At 51.2% G+C, this 21,937-nt stretch overlaps 9 protein-coding genes across 9 annotated transcripts; 6 read left to right on the top strand and 3 right to left on the bottom strand.

Moving 5' to 3' along the window:
* Positions 1-696: 696 nt before the first annotated feature.
* BO83DRAFT_383563 (4a-hydroxytetrahydrobiopterin dehydratase) lies at positions 697-1,671 on the top strand. The gene is made up of 3 exons (XM_025532499.1): positions 697-1,106; positions 1,212-1,274; positions 1,363-1,671. The coding sequence occupies exons 1-3, from the start codon at positions 729-731 to the stop codon at positions 1,516-1,518; spliced, it is 597 nt and encodes a 198-aa protein (XP_025382110.1). The 5' UTR covers positions 697-728; the 3' UTR covers positions 1,519-1,671.
* Positions 1,672-2,893: 1,222 nt separating this feature from the next.
* On the top strand, positions 2,894-5,804 carry BO83DRAFT_192950 (peptidase family M20/M25/M40 protein). Its single transcript, XM_025526568.1, has one exon. It carries the CDS (start codon positions 3,291-3,293, stop codon positions 5,721-5,723), a length of 2,433 nt encoding a protein of 810 aa, XP_025382109.1. The 5' UTR covers positions 2,894-3,290; the 3' UTR covers positions 5,724-5,804.
* BO83DRAFT_192951 (uncharacterized protein) lies at positions 5,805-6,226 on the top strand. Its single transcript, XM_025526569.1, has one exon. It carries the CDS (start codon positions 5,885-5,887, stop codon positions 6,191-6,193), a length of 309 nt encoding a protein of 102 aa, XP_025382108.1. The 5' UTR covers positions 5,805-5,884; the 3' UTR covers positions 6,194-6,226.
* A 706-nt stretch (positions 6,227-6,932) lies between these two features.
* On the bottom strand, positions 6,933-8,722 carry BO83DRAFT_442209 (Sec62 family protein translocation protein). Its single transcript, XM_025536393.1, has 3 exons — positions 8,110-8,722; positions 7,502-8,058; positions 6,933-7,442 (listed from the first exon to the last, which is right to left on the bottom strand). Exons 1-3 carry the CDS (start codon positions 8,588-8,590, stop codon positions 7,275-7,277), a joined length of 1,206 nt encoding a protein of 401 aa, XP_025382107.1. The 5' UTR covers positions 8,591-8,722; the 3' UTR covers positions 6,933-7,274.
* Positions 8,723-8,884: 162 nt separating this feature from the next.
* On the top strand, positions 8,885-10,927 carry BO83DRAFT_383560 (Lectin C-type domain protein). The gene is made up of 2 exons (XM_025532498.1): positions 8,885-9,035; positions 9,106-10,927. Exons 1-2 carry the CDS (start codon positions 8,976-8,978, stop codon positions 10,888-10,890), a joined length of 1,845 nt encoding a protein of 614 aa, XP_025382106.1. The 5' UTR covers positions 8,885-8,975; the 3' UTR covers positions 10,891-10,927.
* Positions 10,928-11,011: 84 nt separating this feature from the next.
* On the bottom strand, positions 11,012-13,673 carry BO83DRAFT_373047 (uncharacterized protein). The gene is made up of 3 exons (XM_025530012.1): positions 13,307-13,673; positions 13,047-13,238; positions 11,012-12,991 (listed from the first exon to the last, which is right to left on the bottom strand). Exons 1-3 carry the CDS (start codon positions 13,484-13,486, stop codon positions 11,237-11,239), a joined length of 2,127 nt encoding a protein of 708 aa, XP_025382105.1. The 5' UTR covers positions 13,487-13,673; the 3' UTR covers positions 11,012-11,236.
* Positions 13,674-13,941: 268 nt separating this feature from the next.
* BO83DRAFT_192918 (NADPH-adrenodoxin reductase) lies at positions 13,942-15,745 on the top strand. The gene is made up of 3 exons (XM_025526566.1): positions 13,942-14,256; positions 14,322-14,756; positions 14,816-15,745. The coding sequence occupies exons 1-3, from the start codon at positions 13,951-13,953 to the stop codon at positions 15,686-15,688; spliced, it is 1,614 nt and encodes a 537-aa protein (XP_025382104.1). The 5' UTR covers positions 13,942-13,950; the 3' UTR covers positions 15,689-15,745.
* A 1-nt stretch (position 15,746) lies between these two features.
* On the bottom strand, positions 15,747-16,672 carry aspf13 (allergenic cerato-platanin Asp F13). The gene has a single exon (XM_025526567.1). The coding sequence runs from the start codon at positions 16,423-16,425 to the stop codon at positions 15,976-15,978; it is 450 nt and encodes a 149-aa protein (XP_025382103.1). The 5' UTR covers positions 16,426-16,672; the 3' UTR covers positions 15,747-15,975.
* A 3,111-nt stretch (positions 16,673-19,783) lies between these two features.
* Positions 19,784-21,099, top strand: gprD (the record flags this gene model as incomplete). Its single annotated transcript, XM_025535635.1, has 2 exons — positions 19,784-20,353; positions 20,416-21,099. 2 exons carry the CDS (start codon positions 19,784-19,786, stop codon positions 21,097-21,099), a joined length of 1,254 nt encoding a protein of 417 aa, XP_025382102.1.
* Between the last annotated feature and the right edge of the window lie 838 nt (positions 21,100-21,937).

Below are 21,937 nucleotides of genomic sequence, written 5' to 3'. Positions count from 1 at the left end.
ATCAGACTCCTCACTGATTCTCATGCATTGATTGATGCAGGTACGCCTGCGGGAGATCTACAGGCCCTTGGGGAATCACATGTTTCCGCCATCTGGAGTTTTGAAACATCCGTCGGCTTTTCTAGAATGAATCGATGTGGTGCCCCGTCGAACGGGGTGGATGGGTCCTTCGGGTGGTATTGCCGAGGATGTAAGGGAATTGGTTGTCATCTTCCTATTGAATGGCTCAAGGGATTTCGATGCTTTTAATGGCTCTCTTTATCTATAAGGGTGTTTAGGACTGCTTTTCCTAAGCGAGATATTCTTGACCAGAGAATTCTCGCGATGCTTGTTGGTCTTGACAAGAACGTACTGTATCTGGTCTCATCATGGTATATGCTCCAGGGTTTAGCGAGCCAAACGCTGGCATTGTGCTCAACATCTAATTATAGAGAATAGTGCAGGAAGCAGGAGGCTGACTTGAGATAATCGATGTACCAAGCAGGGGGTTCCTGTGGTCAGTTATGAAATTATTCATCGACCAGCGCATTGTGGCGAAAGAGCACTTCACGGCGGATGCAGGCGATTCGCTTGCCGCGGGAGATCGACCCGTCCGCAGCCACCCCCAGTCACGTGCCCCATACGGTCGGTGGCCGCGGAGCGATGCTTAGTGAGAGCTGCTGCTGCGATAACTCGACGGCGCCAGCTATGCAGATAGTCTGATCTACCCTTCTCTACCACCGCTCAGCATGGACCACGTATCTAGGGCAATTCAGCAGCCCCGAGTGGTGGTCACTCGCCTCCAGCGTTACTGCTTTCGCCGCAATTACCATCTACGACCCTCCTTTTCTCGCGTTATCCCTCCCTTCTCCCACCGCCTCGGACCTCGTGCTGCGGCGACCACTTTCAACGCCGACACCTCCAACCTCCCCAACACCATCCCTTCATATCGGATAGCTTTGCGCCGCCACGCCTCGACGATGGCGGACCCACAGTTTGCAGAGGGGACCAACCCCGAACAGGCGCGCCAGGGATTGCAGACGCTGCAGGAACAGGGATGGGTGCTGGATGAGGACGGACAGGGCTTGAAGAAGACCTTCTATTTCAAGTCGTACTTCAAGGCGGTGGTATGTTGGCCCCCTCATCCTCCCCCTGTTTTCCGCCCCTCCCTTCGATGTGTTAGATATGATATGGGCGCAAGGTGATCTGACCGATTTGGGATTGATTTGCAGAGCTTTGTCAACGTGGTCGCATCGCAGAGTTCGACCAAGAAGCACCATCCTACCATGACTGTGGTAAGTATGACTCATCACAGGGAGAAAAAAAAAAGGGGGGGCGTGAAGTGAAATGGTTATGATTGAGGCTGATTTGGAATCATCCTAGAGAATCGGATCGGTCGATATCCACTGGACTACCCACCATCCTCGGGGCTTAAGTGAGAAGGACTTGGAAATGGCGCAGCATTGCGACGAGGCAGCGGAGTTGATGGGGTCGGTGGAACAAGGACAGGGGAAAAAGTGCTCTCCGGGTCGAGACTAATCCGAATCCCCATTGTTGGATGGAATGGGAATGGGGGAGTTGTGTGGCGTAAGGAGCTGAGGGGAGATTCATGTTAATATGGAGTGTGATTGATTGGTATTTATTAGTGACTTGCCAGCGGAATATTCCCATGATAGCCAAATTGATTAAAATGATTGATTATCATCTAATTTATTATTCAAACAATCCGAACAAGGGAGGGGAGAGAGGAGGAGGGGGGGGGTTACCTCTTAGTCAGCGCTTATGTTCCTCGTGGACAATAAACAAAAAAAGGCGTAGTTCAACAATCAATCCAATCCAGCCTGTCAGCCAAGCTACTTTTGTACTAAGTCTAGTCGAACTTTCAGCTGAGAAAAATGGCTGGAATGTGCCACTCTTGTGCCTGTTTTCGGGTCAGGCCATCATCCAACCAGATGCCGACCCGAATTGTGAAGAACAAAAAAAAAAAACCACAACCAACTCAACTTATACTACCGACATCTAATCTGACACGGACATCCTGTCACTCTGCAGGTAAGCATTTCTCCATTCCTCCATCCTCCCCCCTCTCTTCTCCAATGTTTTCAATTGATGTGTTCATCATCCGGAGAAAATCAAACACGACTAAACAGATTCCACCCCCTCTTTGAGGCCTCTAGTTCGCTCATCAACCGACAACCGTTGCCCGGAAAGTGGGGACCGTAAGGTTTGGCTCAGTTCAGGGGCATCAACATGACTCTCCAATTTCATAATGGATTCTCTCCCCCGAGGGAGGAGTGGATAATGGGTGGCGGGAGAGATGCAGGTCGCGCATTTACATCACATACTATCTGGTATGTTTTTTGTGCGAATCTATTCTACTCCATACGATCTCATCTCTCTCCCTCCCTCCTTCTCTCTCTCCAGCCCATCCCCAGCTCAGCCAAACCCCCTCCCCTCCACTCAGGGGGTTCGCTTGCGCGCGCAGACCGTTTCAGATCTGCTTGTCATCACCACTAGCCCTCTAGTCGCTGGCTAGGCCCGACGGGGCAGGTTCTATGGACGGGCAATCAATAATCTAATTTAAATCCCAGAAACTTTGCGCTGCTGGCCTGCCTGGAGCCTGTTTCGTCTTGTTTCGCGTTGGTCCGTTTTTTTCTTTTGTCACACTTCCATCTCCTCCTTCTCACTTTTTCTCGTTCACACAATCACGCTCATACACATAACTACTACTATTACTACTTCTTCTTCAATTCTTCTTCTCTCTTTCGCTCCCTGGGTCTTTTCGCAATCTATCAATTACGGGCTCTCCACACTCCTATTGCCGACTATGACGTGTATTTGACTCCCAATCTCTTTCCCTGGTTTGGTTGTCTGTTGATCCCACACGGCCACTTCGTCACTCCCTGTCGCGCACGCCCCAAGACAAGACCTCGAGTTCAATTCGTACTCGCCGTCCACCACGGATTCACATCGGGTGCAATATACCACGCCTATCCGAGATTTTTTCCTCTACAAACAACTTTTTGCTGTGCCCTACACGGTCGGACGGACATGATCTATGCTTGAGTTATCATCGTCAGCTTGCGATGACACTTTTCTTGTTTTCAAGCACCATAATCTTTCCTTATCGATCAATGAGGCACTCATTGGTAGCACCATTCTTTTATCTATCCATTCGTTAATTATACCCAATCTTGCTGCGATCAATTGATGCGCGTGATTTTGTTTACTATATACCCTTCCCAACCTATTCTAGACAGCAGGCATTCCGAGGTCCGCCTTCAGGACATACAGTGGAGGTCTGACCAAGGATGACGTTGGATATTCACTCCCCTCAACAATCGGTCAGCGAGCGCAGAGGCCAGCAATTGGCCCCTCTACAGACCAACTTCAGTCGCCCAACCGCACGTCCAGTGGAGGTTCCACCCGGCAGACCACAGCGTCCACGGCCCACGGACTTCCAGGGTGATGCGGAGACAGGTGAAAGAGTCCCATTGCAGGCCACACCGGTTAAGCGCCAAACATCCAAGTCCAGTCTGCGGAACATCTTCGGGCGCGACAAGTCTTCCCGGAAACAACCCAGCGACGCTAAGCTCACGGGCATTGATGAATTGCAGCAGCAAAGCACACAACCTGCAGCCGAAACAGCTCCGGTGAACCAATCACCCACAGCTGTTGCCACACCGAAGACTACCGTTTCGACAGCTACACTCCCCACCTCGCCGATAACGACAGCATCTCAACGGTCCAGGCTTCCCTCCAAGTCCCGTGCGAAAACGGGTGACGAGAAGCCTGCTGCGGGCGAGATAGGATGGAAACCACCACCACTCTTTCAGGCGTATCCACAGGCAATCAAGCATGACACTCTCCCTGTACCCGTCATGTCGGTGGATTCCATCATGCGCATGCATGCCACCTCGAAGGCAAAAGCTGGTGCTCGTGAAGAAGAGCCTGCTAACGGAGAATCGGCGGAGGATGGCGCGGCTCGGAAGAAAAAGGAAGACAAGGAGAGGAAACGACACATGCGCACTCTCTCCGAAACAATGAATAAAGCAGACTGGACCCAAAAAGTCTATGTGCTGGCCACCGCTGGTTATATCTTACAGTATTCCGGCTCCGGTAAATACGACAGGCTGCCGGAGAAAATGCTGCAGCTCGGTCCTCGAACTGTAGCCTTTGCTAGCGATGCGATTCCTGGGAAGCATTGGGTGCTGCAGGTATCACACACTGACGAAGACGGCACGGATTCAACTAAGCCCTCCCGGTTTCGCTTCGGGTTTCATAGGTCTCCATCTCGACGGCTTGAGCGTTGCTTCCTTCTAGTGTTCGACCACCCCGAGGATATGAGCTCTTGGCTCCTGGCCGTTCGGGCTCAGATCGAAGCACGAGGAGGCAAGAAGTATGTTTCAGAAAAGGCAGCCGACGACGGGGAAGAGCCCCAGCTTCAGACTAAGCCCAGTATCCGCCAAATGGTGACCAAAGATCCAAACCGGTTTTCTATGCTACTAAAACCTCAGCAATCTGTGTCTGAGGAAGACAAGGACACCAGTGTCAGCGTTAGCGACCAATCCCGCCGGAGCTCATACGTCTCTCTCAATCGCCGGTCGATAGTCATGCCCGCCGCATCAGAATCCCGCTCGGGCTCTATATCCACCACACATACCGAAATAACATCTCCTGTGAGCGGTACGGGACGATTCTACTCGTCCATTCCTAGCGCAAGTGTCCCCAATTCTCCACCCAACGGCGGTATGGTCGCAGCGTCTTTGGACGGCACAGCAAGTCCAAGCGTCAAAAGCTCAACGAAGCGTCGATCGTTGAATATATCGTCTCCATCAACGATCAAGACCGCTGCTGAGATGGCTGCAGAGATCCCACGAGCACAATCGACACAGCCGGATCCTGTGCTCCGCAGCACCTCCCCGCCCGCACCAAACTTCAGTGTGCCGTCTTTTAGCAAGAGATTCACTGCCCGATTTGGCCCACTCCAAGTCCCCCAGGTCTCTCAACTTCCTACAGCGGTGGAGGACACAAGCAGCAAAAGTACAGTTACTGCGCTTTCCGCGTTTCCTTCTCCACCCCAATCTCCAGGCAAGGTTCCGAACGGCTTCCTGCCGGAGGAGCCCAGCGAGGAGCAGCAACAACAACAACAACAACAACAACCGCAAGAGCCGGAGCCGCAACCAAAGAAGCCGTGGCCACTCCATGCAGGTCAGCCTAAAAGACCACCATTGCGCGTTTCCACTTCCCAAGACTCGCTAGCGGAAAATCAACGTATAGCGGACCCCAGAGGCAACCGTCTCTCTCGCATGCCTCGGAGCATACAACCCAACATGGCAGCCCCAGTGCCGCGGCCCACGACTGCAGTCGGCGGAGGGCCAAACATGTTGCACGTGGGTTCAGACACACGTCGTGATCAGCAACGGACCAGAGGGTCTGTTATGTACCAACCAGATCCAAATTCCCGTCTGCCGCCAGTAGCCATGGGTCGCCGGAAGAGCATGCCAGGGCTGATCGGACCGCCAGCTGCACCACCGCCCAACTGTCCACTACCTAAAATCCCATCTCCAGTCGACCCACAGTCGACCAACTGGGGTGATGCACACGCCGACCTGCGACAGTGCATCTCGCCTCCCCCGCTCCAGACTATCCGGGAACAGCGCAAGAGTTCCGCTCCAGTTCCCGCCGGCTATGGCATGCAAAGTCGAAGCGTGTCCCGGCAGTCCAGAATGCCGCAAATATAATCAATCAGCCTCTAATCACTCCTTACTATACATACATTCACCCATTCGCATGATGAACCCTGCATGCCTTGTACATGTTCATCCTATCCTATTTCTGCCCATGATGCTTCCACGTCGCCACGGCACGACTTCTTTCCGTCCGTCGACTTTGACAGTCGACGATGTCGATCATCGTATCATTACATAGCGATCCAGCGTTTTTCTATCTTCTACTCATTTTCCAGATATACTCCCTTATATTATACATCCTGATACCATTCGTGAATGTACTGGCACACATGTCGACTTTTTACTATCTATTACCCACACGCTACTGCTATTACTACTCCTACTGCTACTATTTCCTTTCATGTGTTACTCTTACCCAAAACGATAGACGTGGTGACTCTGTTTTGTGTGATTCATTCGATATTTACTTCACAAGTTGTATTCTATTCTATTTTGATCATATACAGGCTGCTATACAGTGATTCCAGAGCGAATATACTAGTGATTAATACAATATGGGATTTACTATTCAGGACTCCAACAACTCTCTCTTTCTAGAACGCCGCCATTGATTAGCAGCACAAATTCACCTGGCACCCCTAATCAATCTACCATTTTTCATGGATATTCTTCAAGAAGCGATCAAGTAGTATAACCAAGTATCCATCAACAAGCATTAACTACTCTGAATTCTCGATCCATCTACCTCCGGCAACTACGTAAATGATGTTATGTTGTACACAGACATACACAGCAAAAGGGAAACGAAACGGCCCGGCCCGTTATTGGTGTCGAGAATCCCGAGAATCATCCGCCTTGGCTCCGAGGAGGGAGGGGATGGTATTATGTAATGGGTTATTTTATAACAAGATGATGATGATCATATTTTTTTTTTTCAACTTAGTTGAGATAATTGAAAGGAAAGAGAGGAATTAATACTTGTAGTATGGATTTGTTTACTTATTATATATATGAGTGTGTGATGTCCTATACTATTACTAGGTATTGTTTAGTTGGTAGACAGTAAGTTTATTATGCAGAACTTCTATCTATATGATCAATCAGTCACTGTCGGGATTAATCGGTTACTGGTACTGGCACTGAGTTAGAACTAGTAGCTGGTAGATAGTATGGTGTGGTGGTGAGTACTACTACTACTACTACTACTACTACTACTACTACTACTACTATCTTCACTGAATATGCAGCGGAGGTTTAGGAGTTTATATTATGATTTCCATGACAGTGTATCACTACGCGCATGCCGGGCATGCACATTATATTTTTGTGCCAACAGTAGGAAATGATCTTATCATGTGCTAGCAAGCTGTAAACCCAAAACCCGGATACCCCTAACCAAACTAAGCAACAATGGGGAACGAGAAAATGCGACCGAGGTGTAAAGCGAGGACGTGCAAGAGTTACCGTACAGAACTGAAAGGATAAGATGGGATATGATTAGAAGCAAGAGATTACCATGAAAGGTTGTATCTCCCACACACGTAGGAAGAAGAAGGCTCAATGGATTTCCGCAGTCAATTGTATAGAATCAAGTTACATCGATTACTCTTCGGTGACTTCCTCCACGCGCGGCGCAAGGTCTCGCTTTACAGTGCTTGAGGTATCCGGGGCTGCTGTTGCTGTTGTGGTGGCGGACGGAGTGGATTGGGCTGCGGCTTGAGGTTCCTCGCCTCCTGCGTTCTTGGACTTCTTGGACTTTTTCTTCTTGGTCTGAAAATGGTGGTTAGAGATTGTCTTTCTTTCTGCGGTGCCATGGTAGGTTAGCTTACCTCTTGCCAGCCCCACAGGGGCTTGAAACTATCCACGAATCCGACATCTTCGAATAGGTTGGGGAACAGCCATAGACCAGGGGGAACCGCAATGACTGTGATGCAGAACAGAATAAGACGGAAAATGGACATGGCGAAGAACAATCCCAGCAGACCCATCATGCCCACACTCAGGTACCAGACACCCTGGCGCAGCATCATCGGCCACAGGGGGAACAGCACCACCGCGAAGATTCCTGCTACTACAGCCGCGGCCATGACCTTCTGCTTCCACTGCGGACCTTCCCAAAGCCAGACATAGTGCATCATAGGATCGGTTTCTTGGTGCTGCTCAATGCGCACCGTCCACAATCCCTTGACACGGTTCTTGGACTTGCCGTGGTTGTGGCCCGCATGGGGGTCGACCTTCGTCACGCGCAGAGCAAGAAGGGACAGGGGAAGAAGCTTGAAGACGTTCTCTGCAGATGCGCGGTCGGTGACTGGAGGAAGAAGAGAGTTCTTTTTGGCAGCCGCCTTGGCGTAAGCTGGGGACTCGATGGCCCGAATGGCACGTTTCACTGGTATTTATGAGTATCTTCCGGGCACGTATAATGATGAAGAGTGTATACCTTTGAACATCTCCTTCCGCTGTCCATCCATGATACATGTCCGTGTCTTTAGGTTCTGCGACCGCAGGAACGCGGCAACGGCGAGCGCCTTCGGATCAGGAGGGTTGTTAGGGTTCACAGGAACCTGACGGGTCACCTGCTGGGGTTGAGGTTGTTGGGGTGCTGGCAGGTTCTGTCCTGGTTGGGCTGGCGATTGAGGAGGTGCTTGCCCTTGCCCTTGGGGCTGCTGGCCCTGCGCTTGGGCTTGAGCAGCTTGTCGTTGGGCCTCGACTTGTCTCTGGTGAGCGGCAAGAGCTCGCATTCTCAGCTGAGTGACATATTGTTCGGTTGTCATTCCGTGCTTGGCTGCCTCTGCAGTGAGCTGTTCGCGCTGCTGTTTGGCAAATTCCTCGGGGGTCATTCCGCGCCTAGCAGCTTCGGCGGCGAACTGCTGTTGCATGGCCGCAATCTGCTGGGGGGACGGCTGGCCGGGCGCCGCCATGGTGAAGGAGTGTGTAGTTTTTTTATATATAAAAACTAGAACGGTTCCGGAAGAAAAGAAATGCAAGAGCGCACAGCGCAGTGACTTGCAGAAACCGAGTGGACGTTTCGGGTGGGCGATGGATGAGATGGCAGGTAAGTTGGCGGGAGATGAAAAGGCCAGATGGTGTTCCAGTTGCCCTTCCACTTGCGCCGTCAGGGTCCCGGTCGCCGTCCACCGCCTTCTTCTCCGCACTCCGTTCTGCTTCCATTCACCCACTCGGCGCATCCATCTCCCCTCACGTTCATCATCTCCATTCACTCTATCAGGCAACTTCACGCAGACTCCACTCCTTTTTGACTAATGTGATTCGAGTTTCGGTGTGCTGCCTGCAGCTCGCAGCCCCATGTCCTTGAGCTTCTCCTCAGATGTCGCCTTGAATGCAACGGAGGCGGCCGTCTTCCTGGTAAGTTGCGCGCAATCATGCGCAAATGCGCTTATACAGTAGGTTCATTCCGCTTACGGACATCTTCCAGAGCGAAAGAGATGTAGCTGGCCAGATTCCAATCAACTTCGTCAGCACATCCGCCGTATCACTTCGCGCGGCATGTTTTGGCGACAATGTCTACGACCGGGATGCAGCGGGCAAGTGCATCTCCAACTTACTAGTTGTCGGATACCGCCGCTTTCTCGTCGACCTTTACTGGTCGTCTGACCAACGGGATTGGATGCTCTGCCCGCTGTCGCTCTCCCCGGATGTCCCCGTTGTGACTGTGTCGTCGATATCGCCTACTTCTTCGACAACGACAACTGCGACGAGTGGAATAACCGCAATGACGACCGCAACGACTACAACAACGACAACGAGCGAAACAATCAAAGCCACTGTCACTGCGGTAGCCAGATCGTCGGGCTCGGTCTTGTATGAAATGGGTCCGTACCGCTGTTCTATGGATCTCGACCTGTCCGACCTGATCAATGTGTTCCGGGGTTTCTTCCAGGCGTATACCTCCGAGCTGACCGTGTATACGAGATACATCTCTCTTAATCTGCATGCGGCTGGGAGCGCAACTAGCCCCAACGAAGCAGCATCGACTGTGACTGGATCACAACTACCCACAGGCTCCGAATCTGTCAGCTATCTCTTTGATGAACATCTGTCCTCCTACATATACACGCCGTCAACCCTCGCTTCCGAGCGCGCCAACCTGAATCAATCATGGTACCAGGTTGAAGACAGCTACAAGCCCATCACCGAGTACTTCACAATCCATGAGGACTCGAACGGCGACCAAAGTACACCCGATGGCTGGCCATGCGTGAAGTACCTTCAGCTAGCGCAAGAGAAGCGCCTCCTCATTGACTACGGGACCATCGACTCCCAACTGCAAGACTACAACTTGTCCTACATGAGTGACGTTATCTTTCCCTCCAACTATCTCACTTCAACGGTATCCGTAACTCTTGATTCCGACGGAAGCGTCGACACTGGCTGTTTCTATGATCCCGACGCGACTACCGTATCCCAGGCCAACAACTCCTGGGCCATATCCGACTACATCCCCATACCAGAAGGATTAAGCCAAAACTCGACAATCGCAGCAATGTCCCTCGTGGCCTCCAACCTAACCGCATGCGGCCTCACCCCAACACTTAACGACACCTTCTTCAACAAAACCGCCGACACCGACCCCGAACCCTACACAGAGATCTCCCTCTCCAGCTCCTGGGCCTGGTCCATCGGCCAACCCGCCAACGCTGACTCATCCTCCGCCAGCTTCAGCACCACAGACCGCTGCGCTGTCATGGATATAACATACAGCGGCCACTGGCGCGCCATCAACTGCAGCCAAGTCCGCTACGCTGCATGTCGCGTCGGAAACAACCCCTTCACGTGGCAACTATCCCCAGCGCCATACACCTTCCGAGACGCCTACGATCATGGCTGTCCTGAGAACACCAGCTTCGCCGTCCCACGCACCGGTCTCGAAAACACCTATCTGTACCAGTACCTGCTGACACGGACGGACGTTCTCGACCCAACCTCTGCATTCCCGAACAAGACCAAGGTCTGGTTAGATATGAATTGCATCGATGTGGAGTCTTGTTGGGTAACGGGGGGTCCTGATCAGGAGTGTCCGTATGCGTCGGATCCGCAGCAGCTGGAGAGACGGACCGTGTTGGTGGCTGCTATTGCTGGGATTGTGATTTGTATTATTGCTGCTTTGACGCTGTTTGTCAAATGTAATGCCAACCGGCGCAATTCGAGGAGGAATAAGAGGGTGATCAAGGGATGGGAATATGAAGGGGTGCCTTCGTAGTCTGGTATGATGATTGTTCATTGTATATTGTATATTATAGCTGTATATAATCTCCGAATTCGGAAAAAATCATAAGTTACTAGGAACATGAAAATTTGCAATATTCAGTTTGAATGGTATGCTAAGCTACTACGTGATTGTCTACAGTAAAAACAGTGGGGAGTATCACCAATAAAAAAAAACATAAAAATCACATCAGTTATCGTCAAGAGATTCTCATGTCCAACATGTGCAAACCATACCCATATGCCTCATAAATTCAATGAAAAGAAGACGTATCCAGTCTTCGAACAGTTATAGATGCTTTTTCTTTTTTTTTGCGTGTTCTACTCCGAGCATATCAGTGCTATAGACCCGCAAAGCGAGCCCATCCAGCTGCTCGGATAGGGGTGGTGTTCTCATTTTTCGGTTTGGTAATCTCGACACGGCCCTCTTCCGCTATCTTGCCGCTGACGTCCCGCCGTCTTCCCACTCCCAATCCGGCGATGTAGTTTCCATACGACAATGCAGAGTTGGCGTGGGTGGCATCAGCTCCTGAGTTACTAACGACGCGACCTTTGCGATCACCGTCTATAGTCATCGGGTCTGCAGAGGGAATGCCAAGGCCGTTGAGGTCACCATCGTCATGCTGCTTAAGTGCGCCGTAGGCGTGGAACTTCTGGCTTTTCTTGATGCTGAGCTTGTCCTTCTTTGGAGTGAGCTTTGACTGGTCGCGGCTGACTTTTCGTGGGGTATCAAGTCCGAATTGGTCCGGGAGCTCTCCATAGAAACTTCCTTTCTTCTGCAGACTATCAAGAAGCGGCTCGTCGGCAGGAGGCTTGGGAGAAAGATTGGGTATGTCAGTAAGGGCCATGCGCCCATTGCTTAGTGTGCGATTCTGGACCTCGTCCGGCCTCGGCGGCAGGGGAGAGGGCGGGTTCAGTGCCAATGGATTGACCTTCAGGGAGTTTCGCGTGTCTTCGTCGAGCTCTTCGTGGTCTTGGAAGATGTCAATCCGGTGGTCGCCAAGGTCTTGCTCTGCGTTATCGTAAAATCCGCTTCGGTAAAGAATATCATGAACATCATCATCGTTTCCATAGTATTCATTCGCCGCAACCGACTCGTACTCCCCGCGCTTGTTCTCGCTGATGGCTTCACCTATATTCAGACCATATCGCTGTGGACTGAACCAATCCATAACACCGCCCTTTGATGAGGCCGGGGTTTCGGCACGGCTGTATACAGAGGACGGGTCGCGAGGAGCCAGGTGCTCGTCTTTAGCCTCCTCCACGGGAGTTGTAGACCGAGACGGATAGACAATCCAATTCTCTGAGGCAGGGCTCACACATTGCGATCTGTTGGGAAGATCGGGAGATGGCTCGCGAACCGGCGCGCCACGCGGAATTGATGTAGTTGCCCTGGTAAAGATATCTGGGTTCTCGATAGGCGACGCGATAGTTGTAGCATCATCTACATCATTTGGTTGATGGAAAGGTAGATGCGGGATGGTGTTGATGCGTGATGGGCGATGGAAAGACTGAGTAGGCTGCGGTGGCGTTCTGTCTGTGAAAGTAGGGGGGAATCGACTATAGTCGTCGTTGAAGGATGGATCACTGCGAGTCTCCATGAAAGGCACACTTCGTGGAACACCGATCAGTGGATCCTCACTAGAAATATTGTCCGAGCCCAAGGTAGATTTGCTGGCACGCTTTTCAATTATCTCGGACTTGGTCCGGGAGAATGGACGTGCAGTCAAGTTGTCTTCTAGCGGGTTCATATCTGGGGGTAGCCGGGTGATCTTCCGGAAGATGGTACCCAAGAATATGGAGATTCCAAAGGATATCGCAAGAAGTGCACCGTTGATTATACCCAGCAAGAACGTAGTCTCTGCAATCTTAGTTGTCGTCTCAACATTAGAACCTAGCATTGTAGTCCAGTCGTATGCGTTGTTGGTATATTGCCCGTAACCTAGGTAGGCTGCGAAAACGTAGAAGGGGATCAGGCCTAGATCGAATGTTGCGGCAAAGAACATGTAGCTAGCCTGCGACCCTGGAGGCCTTGTGATCGAAGAGCGACTCAAAGTATATATGCCGTAGAGAGTGTGCAGAATTGCGACAGCTGGCTTGAAGGGGATTAGATTCTAGCTCAAAGTCACATAACCTTGCCGCATCACTCACCCCGACTCTGACAATCCAGATCACGGTTATTGCGGCATTCTTGATAACGATCGAACAGAACAGGGATCCGATAGCTCCGGCAAGAGCAAGTATGCGCAGTCCAAGCTGCACCTTGCGACCATAGACCACACGACCCTTTGTTTTTGGGCTCATTGGCGTCCATCGCGGTTTGGCACCAGGGGTGTTGCATTGCTTGCATAGATCATTAGTACGCGATTGTAGTCTAATTGATGTCCTTTAAAGAGCCGCAAAGCACATACCACATCAGGAAGGGTATTGGCTTGATCAACCAATGGTCCCTTTAACTCAGGCTTTGGCTCTGGTCGAGTCCAGCTCGCTTGTGTCACAGCCTTCGGGTTGAAGGGTGGTTTGGGCGAACTGTAAAACCGGTTGGACGAAGCGTAACCATAAAGGAATGAAGAGTCATGATTGTCGCCCATGATCGCTATGGTGAAAGCCCCAATCTAATATCGAAGGCTTGACCCACGCGACGAGCGGGGGAAAGGAATGTGCACAGGCGAGTTGTTAAGCTTAAAGAAAGAATGTCGGATTAGACAGCTATCTAGATGTAGATAGACGGACGGTTCTGTGGTGACAAATACCACGGAAAGAGAGGTACGAACCGTGGGACGGGTGGAGTGACAGAAGATGGAGACGAAGCAGCAGCGACAGCAAGAAAGCAGCAGCAGCACATGCACTCATCCATCGTGCATCTGCCGGAGACTACTGGCTTTCCATCCACGGGTTGATCGGGAGGATCGTCAACACGCGATTGTCGGCGCGGCAACCAGCCCTGATAAGAGTCACGTGTTGGACCCTCTTATGTCATCGCGCCTCGGAGTTAACTGTCTCTCCTCCGGTCTGACAGCTTTGCTTCTTTCCTCACACTTCGTCTTGCTGCACAATGAATATTCAGCGTGCTCCATATATATGTGGCCATTGCACGGCGCGGATTACCCACGTGTCTGTGCGCCATTCTCCGCGCCAAACCTTCTCACGATTGACAGCTCAATCGCGTCAGTACAGCCAGGTCGTTCAGAATGAGCGGCCTTTCCGCGTGGCCGTGGTAGGGTCAGGCCCGGCAGGCTTCTATGCGGCTTATCGACTACTCTCCAAGGTAGACAATGCCTCGGTAGACATGTACGAGAAGCTTCCAGTGCCATTTGGTCTTGCGCGATACGGTGTTGCCCCTGATCACCCAGAAGTCAAGGTAAGACCGCTATGCTATGAGTCAGAAGACATGGACGGTCAAGCTCACACTATCCGGGCCTCTAGAACTGCGAAGAGAAATTCACTGAAGTCGCAGCATCTCCGCGCTTCAATTTCATCGGCAATGTTGAATTAGGCGAAACCCTTCCCCTCAGCTCTCTCAAGCCACACTACGATGCCATCCTGTTCGCATACGGTGCCCCGAAGGACAAGGAACTGGGAATACCTGGTGAAAAGGCAATCCGCAACGTCTACTCGGCTCGGGAGTTTGTCGGATGGTACAATGGCCTCCCGGAACACCGTGATCTTGCCCCGGACCTGACTGCCGGTGAAGACGCCGTGATCATCGGACAAGGAAACGTGGCCCTGGATGTTGCCAGAATCTTGTTGTCGGATGTGAATACCCTGCGGAAGACGGATATAGCCGAATATGCTATTGAGGAGCTGTCAAAGAGTAAAGTCAAGCGTGTCCGGGTAGTTGGCCGCAGAGGACCGATGCAGGTACGCGTTATCGACCCGAGTACTACACCTATCAGATGCTTACATATTTCCGGCTTCAGGCTGCATTCACCATCAAAGAACTCCGCGAACTGCTCCAACTACCAGGCGTAGCATTCGACCCAGTCCCGAAGAATCTCTTCCCCCCGGAAGACGTCATGTCCGCTCTCCCAAGAGCCCAGAAGCGACTCATCCAACTCCTCGCGAAAGGATCAACTAATGATCCCACCACCTCGACCAAATCCTGGTCTCTCGACTTCCTCCTTTCTCCCGAATGTCTACATTGGTCCCCCGCCCACCCCTACCGCCTCTCCCACGTAAGATTCGCCCGCAACGAGCTCGACCCCTCCGATCCCTTCCTCCCCAGCGCCAAAGTCACACCCAAGTACCTATCTAGCGGCAAGCGCGCAGAGGTCAGCATCCCCGCCAACACCTTCTTCCGCAGTGTCGGCTATAAGTCCCTCCCACTACCCGGATTAGAAGACCTAGGTATCCAGTTCGACGAACGCCGCGGGGTGATCCCCAACGACGGCTTCGGGCGAATTACCACTCCAGCCAACACCGGCGACAAGGAACAGCTCCCCGACGGATCATTGATCTCGCATCTCCCGGGTCTTTATTGCGCTGGCTGGGTCAAGCGTGGCCCTACAGGCGTCATTGCTACGACGATGATGGATGCGTTTAGTACGGCTGATGCTATTGCTGCTGATGTGGCTAGTCAGGATGGTAAGGCGTCGTTGTTGAATTCGCCGGGTTATAGCTCTGGACTTGGTTGGGAGGGTGTCCGTCCTGAAGCTGAGAAGCGGGGCTTGAGGGCTACGTCGTGGGCGGACTGGGAACGCATTGATCGTGCGGAACGGGAGCGTGGACAGGAGAAAGGTAAAATTCGAGATAAGTTTGGGAGGGTGGAGGAGATGCTTGAGGTATTGGGGTGATGTTGTAGCATGAACGTGTGTATATATAGACAGTGATGTACAGTAGATATGACCTTAGAATCTCTCAATTCATTTGCACAAAGTTATGTAGATATGCTCATTGACCACTATGTTGTTATGTATGTATGTATGCTGATGCTCCGTATTATGTTATTAACAGTAGGTAAGATGAAGGAAAGTATCCCCAAAAAGCGTATCAATCGTAAACCCGAAATCGTATCCCATCATAGCCAATCCCCGCGATACCCGAATTCATCTCCCAAGCACAATGCTCTATGATTTGGCGTTTATTTGCACTGACTGACATCCACCTCGGTGTAGGTAGCGTCAATACGACCCAGGTTTTGGGCCTGGTTGCCAGTGAGTTGGTTCATGGCATCCAGACCGATGTTGAAGCCACCAGGTGCGGCGTCAATGGCCAAAATGTTGACTGTCTGGCCGTTATACGTCAGGGCGTAGCATTTGCCGCAGTTGGGAGAGTTCCAGCCTGGAATGGTAGGAGCGCCTCCGATTCTTGGGAAGCCCGGAAGAGAGCCGAAGGTGGTGTAGCCTTTGTTGATCATGCCATTGGTACCATCCGAGCAGGAGACGGTGGTCAATGAAGTTCCAGAGACATCGTAGGCAGTGTCGTAGGAGACAGAGACTGTAGTGCCAGCCGCTTCAGCAGCTTCCACTGGTGCGGCCAGGGCCGAAGAGCAGAGAGCGAGGAGAGAGGTAATGGTCATGAAGGTCTTCATTGTGGTAGATGAGTGGTGATGATATGATACTCGTGAGATATGGATGAGATTGTGTATGGTAGTAGTGGTTTGTTCTTGAGTGTAGAAGAGATGCTTGATCTGAACTGAAGAGGAGAATCTCTGGGGTTTATCAGGCTACTTATATCTTTTCTTTCCCCTCTTTCTCTTCACTTGAAGCTGCAGTAGCGGTGAAATGGCGATGAGTATTCCCGGGAGGCCTTGCCTACCCAAGGCGGCCAAGGCTCCATACCGTGGCATACAAACGGGAGGCCTGATGCCCTGAATAGAAACACAGTCACTGACATCACATCTGTTTGCTATACGAGGCCATTGAGGGGTATAGATCTGCGAAGCACAAGCCCGAAGTGAGACATTCCTCCCATCAATGGCGGGCAACACTGCATCAATAGCGAGCGGAGAGAGACATGCGGGGGCGCAGTAATCGCGGCGTGAAGCGTCCGAACCAATAAGAGATGGCACGGCTAGACCCTGAATGAGACATACAGCCTTAGAGCCTTGTCATCTGTCCGGGACCTCCGGCTGGGAGGAGACGGGTGACTTGTCCTGTGCAGATGGTCGGTTTAAAGACAAAGGTCCTATTCATAGTACCCAAGTGGCACGACTATGCCTCGGACACGTCCGGGTCATGCAACAGCCCGCCAAGCGACGCATATTGAAGCCCGCAGTTTACCGGCCACCAACCGAAGTTCCCTATCGGGCTTTAGCGAAAACCAGCATCCGGTGCGTTCGAAATATGTGAAAAGTGGCTTCCAGCATATGCGAGCGTTGCTTGGAACCCTGCAGCACCCGAATCGGCTACGGTGCTCTAAATTCAGACCTTCTCCAACTCCTAATGAGATAGAAGGTTCACGAACCACGCGCCTTAAATGGGGCACTCCCTGGAGTCAAGAATAGCTCCTTGTCGATCAATCCTTCCGGATCCGAAAATCGGAACACAGGCCTGTTTCTCGGAGTGCAAGAATGGACACACGTTCCGTTGCTTGGGCGAGGCTAAGGTCCAAACATTTGGTTTAAGACGAAGACATGATGAGGCCCCTCTCGACTAAAGTTCAACACATCTCTTGCCGATACGACGAGGTTTCAACCACGAGTATTTAAGTCCTTCTCGATGCTTCCATGAGCCGAGACAGCAATTGAGCGACTCATCCGCATGGCCGTATGATGAAAGCCGCCAAACTTACCCAAGTCGTATCAAGTCAACGGCAGATACTAAGTGACTGATGTAGATCCTTGACGACTATAGCATAGGTCCCTACATGTTTGCGTTCAGATGCCAGACTCGAATACCTGCGATGCCATAGACGGAAGGTCAATTCAAGCATAGTAGTTGATAGATGGTCAACCACCGGCTGGGTACCATGGTGAGAGGTACCATTGCGCACGAACCATGGGTTATAAATTTGTGCTAGGAGTTGGCCGGAGACGACCTTCCATCAGCCTTTGCAGCACGGCCATTCCAGAACCGTCAAAAGGCCTTGGATGAGCTCATCAGATTAGCGTATATGCACTCAGCTTCACCCCGCTGCTGTCCTTGGTTCGAATCACTAAGTAATCTCGAATCTATGGGATCGGCATCTTAGCAACGTGAATCGACAAGAATAAGCTTTCGGCCACTATTACCCAATGCTCGTTCTCTCCTGAAAATCTTCACCCAGCAACGGGGTACAGCTGCAAATTATTTCTTTTTCTCGGCCGTTCTTCAATCAGCATCGTGGAGATTTTGACTTGGTCAGGAACAGCTCAACTTGTGTCCATGCTCCGAAAATCATCTGCCTGATAAACTTCTAGGTGGGTGCGGATAACTGGAGGGCAATATTGCAACTATGGAGCCAAGCTGAACAATCGGTACCGAAGAGCGGGAGGTGGAGATAAGGAACACCTGTAAGCTTGTGATTGTTGCTATTACCAGCAATAATGTGCGAGCGAGGCTGGAAGTAATAATCAGAAGCTGAATGGTGAAGAGGCTCAATGATGCTCAGGTGACTTCCAAAAGGAGTCGATGCTCAACTTCTCTTCCGCCGTGCTTCAACTTTCATTACAGCTTCCTCATCTCCCACAGTTGCACAACTTCACTATTTCTCTACGGTCTATATGCAATTGGAAACTCCACAAAGCAGGACATCCCTTCCTGTAAAGGAAGGCACATAGTTCCCAGGTCTTACCCTCTGGGTTTATTGGTCCCAGCTTTCTGGATCTCGATGACTTTCTTTCGACGCGCCGTCACGCTAACTCTACCGTGTGCCACCTCAGCTCTCGATTCGACGCACTGCTGATCCGATATCCTTTGGTTCTGGCATATCCAATCAGAACTGCGTCCAATTTTTTCTTATAGTGCTCGGTGAAGGCCTCCGCGTCGGAAAGTTCTTTCCGTCTGATTATAGATCGTAGTCCGGAGATCATCTACCACTCCCCTGGTCTGCGCGACACCAAGATGGCCCAGGAGGCACCAGGGGCCCCCTCAACACTGCTTAATAAGACGCTTGCAGATCATCGCCGTTTACTGCAGGCGACTCTGCAAAAGAATACTTCCGCCCCTTGGTCTAGCTCGGCTGCAGGCAAACGTTAGGGGAGTCTGTCACTCCCGAAGTGGCGGATGCACTATACCGGGCCGAAATAGTTCACTCAGGATAAATCTGTTGTGTACATTTGCACCACCTACCTCCAATAATCCTCAATTGTGTGTCGCCACATTGCACACAGGTGTACCCCGTAAATGCCGGGGAGCAGAATCCGATGGTTGATCCACAGGGCATGGAGGCTCTCAGGTCAACGATCTAAGCACAATCACCCCTTTCCTTCCCAGACCATTGGGAGATCGGCAATTGCACACTAAGGTGGGAACGTTCGACCACTTTCTTGAGTCACTGTTGGATGCACGGCGGAGAATACCATGACCCAGAGGTGGGTCTGGTGTAGAGACCGTGCGGACTATATCCCACTAAAACACTCACTATGCAAGCTTCGGTCCCTTTCCTGCACACGCTACTACTCACTAAAACTAGCCATCCTTGCTCATTCGCACCCCCTCCCGAAGATTATCTAGCGATCTGTGGCCCCTTAACCAAATCTTAATTTTTTTTTTCTCTTTGCGGGACAGCAAACTTGAATAACAAGAACGAGTGAATAGAAAAAATACTGCAAAAAGCCTTTATGGGGCCGGGACCTTGCCCAGACTTTTTGATCCATAGGAACCCATTTTCTGGTCGGCAAGACATGCTCCAACCTTTACTTCTATATGGTAGGATATAAGACGCACGTCGCCTGTCACTGGTTTCCGAGCCTCGCTTGGACTCTTGGACATTCTTCCCCTCGAAACTACAGTTCAGGGTGATGAACAATGCTCGCTCTACTACGATTGTCACGGCTGCTAGCCGGCGATGGTGCTGGCCAAACGCACCTCGCTAGTCGCTCGGAAAGCGAGGTACTTGAGGGTAGCGATCGAGCAGGGTTCATTGCCATGGGAGTGATTGCACTCTTTTCATTCATTGCGGCCTTGGGCCTTTTGTCATTCCTTACCTACCGTTTCATTTTCTGGCGCAAATACTACAAACGACCTTTGGCGGAGAATCAGTATGTCGTTCTCATTTACAACCTCCTTTTGGTCGATCTGCAACAAGCAACAGCTTTCTTGATATGTCTCCACTGGATAGCAAAGGGTCATGTTTACTACCCCAGTGCACCCTGCGTTCTTCAAGGATGGTGGATTCAAACGGGCGATCCCGGCAGTGGTTTATTCGTTCTGGCGATTGCCCTTCACACCTGTGCCGTTGTACTACGAGGCCGACAATTACCGTTCCCGATCTTTGTGGGTGGTGTTGTTGGGCTGTGGCTATTCATCATTATTCTGGGATTGATACCTGTTGGAATGTTTGGCTCCGAGACGTTTGTGATTTCCGAAGCTGGCTGGGTAAGCGACCGCAAAGATGAGATACCGATGGACAAAAGTCACTAATTCACCCTGTCTTGCAGTGCTGGATCGGTCCCGACCACGAAACGGAACGTCTTTGGGTGCATTATCTATGGATTTTCCTGGCAGAATTCGGCACGGTCGTTATTTACGGTCTTATGTTCTTCTACCTGCGACGCCGAATGAAACAATCCGCCACGCTCCGGCAGAACCACCAGGAGAACCTGAAGAGATTGAACCGGGTTGTCATTTACATGGTTATCTACCCGCTTGTCTATCTATTGCTATCCCTGCCGTTGGCCGCCGGACGCATGTCAACGGCACGCCATATCGTCCCCAGTCGCGCATACTTTGCCGTTGCTGGTTCGCTGATGGCGTTGTCTGGTTTCGTCGATGTGCTTGTGTACACGCTCACTCGCCGCCACCTGTTGCTCGAAACCGAACTCAGTACTACGGATCGGATGTACAACTACACGGAATCAAACGCATACCAGACACACATCACCACGGGTCGGGATGGCAAAAAATTGCGGACGGGATCCCGATTCCGGCGGGGCATGGGGATGCAGAGCATCAACGACACGGTCCGAGACGACCGCGATTCATCTACAGATGATATTGTGCGCAAGACGGACATGGAGCTGGCCGAGTTGGGCCACGGAGTGTACCAGGAGACGACGATCGAGATTTCGCACGAGCCAGCGGAACCGGAAGACTTTCAGAAGGGAGGTCGCCACAGCGGGTGATTGTGGATGGTGGAGATTCAGCAAGTTGGTCGGAAGGCTGTGCGATTTCATTACCACTTTACATTCATTTCGATACCTTTATTTCTTTCTTTCCCTTTTTCCTTTCCTATCCCATTCTTTTCCATACACTATGCAACGATCCCTGTTACGAGAGACCCCATGACAACTCACTATATCTAAGTATATACATACTATACTAATTGAAGATAATCACTAATTACCTCTTGACGAAAATCCTCAGCTCCCCTAAAAGATTGACATGAACTAGTCCGACGAATAATTACCTTCAATTTCAGCCAAATACGCGTAGCATCCACCACACAATACGAAGCGTCCGTGAAGCCCTTCCTCCAGCCAATCAGCACCTCTCGCGCGCCTCCAGCATAAAGATCAGCGCCTACCATCCCCACTTAGATCGAAGCTTGAGCGAGCCGGTTTGGGGGGAAAGGAAGTCCCCACAGCATCGGATCGCGTAGCTAAGGTTTCTTAGCTTCATACCCACGCGAGACTGCTGATTTGTTTTTTTTTTTTTTTCCCTCCTTCTCGTGCGAGTACCAGCCTGTGGAAGGGTTATGTTCGGCCCCAGGTCCGCTTTTCTTGAGTTGCCCAATGGAGCAATTTCTGTTTCGGTGTTAGTCACTTACCTCCTGCTCTTTCTTACTGGTTGGTCATCTCTTTGGTTTGTTTCATTCGTTTAACTAGACCAAGGACTCGCTCCTCCTAGGAACCTTCGAATTGTTCCGTCATACTCCAACTGGGTTGATGGATGGATAGTCCAGACATTCTGAGGTTTCCTTCTCGGCAGTTGGAAGGAGAATGCTGGAACTTTGGTTGAGTA

Source organism: Aspergillus eucalypticola (assembly GCF_003184535.1).
Source record: "Aspergillus eucalypticola CBS 122712 chromosome Unknown BO83scaffold_48, whole genome shotgun sequence".
Classification (NCBI taxonomy): Eukaryota; Fungi; Ascomycota; class Eurotiomycetes; order Eurotiales; family Aspergillaceae; genus Aspergillus; species Aspergillus eucalypticola.
Note: the sequence above shows the minus strand (reverse complement) of the source record. Positions and strands in the feature narration are given on the sequence as shown.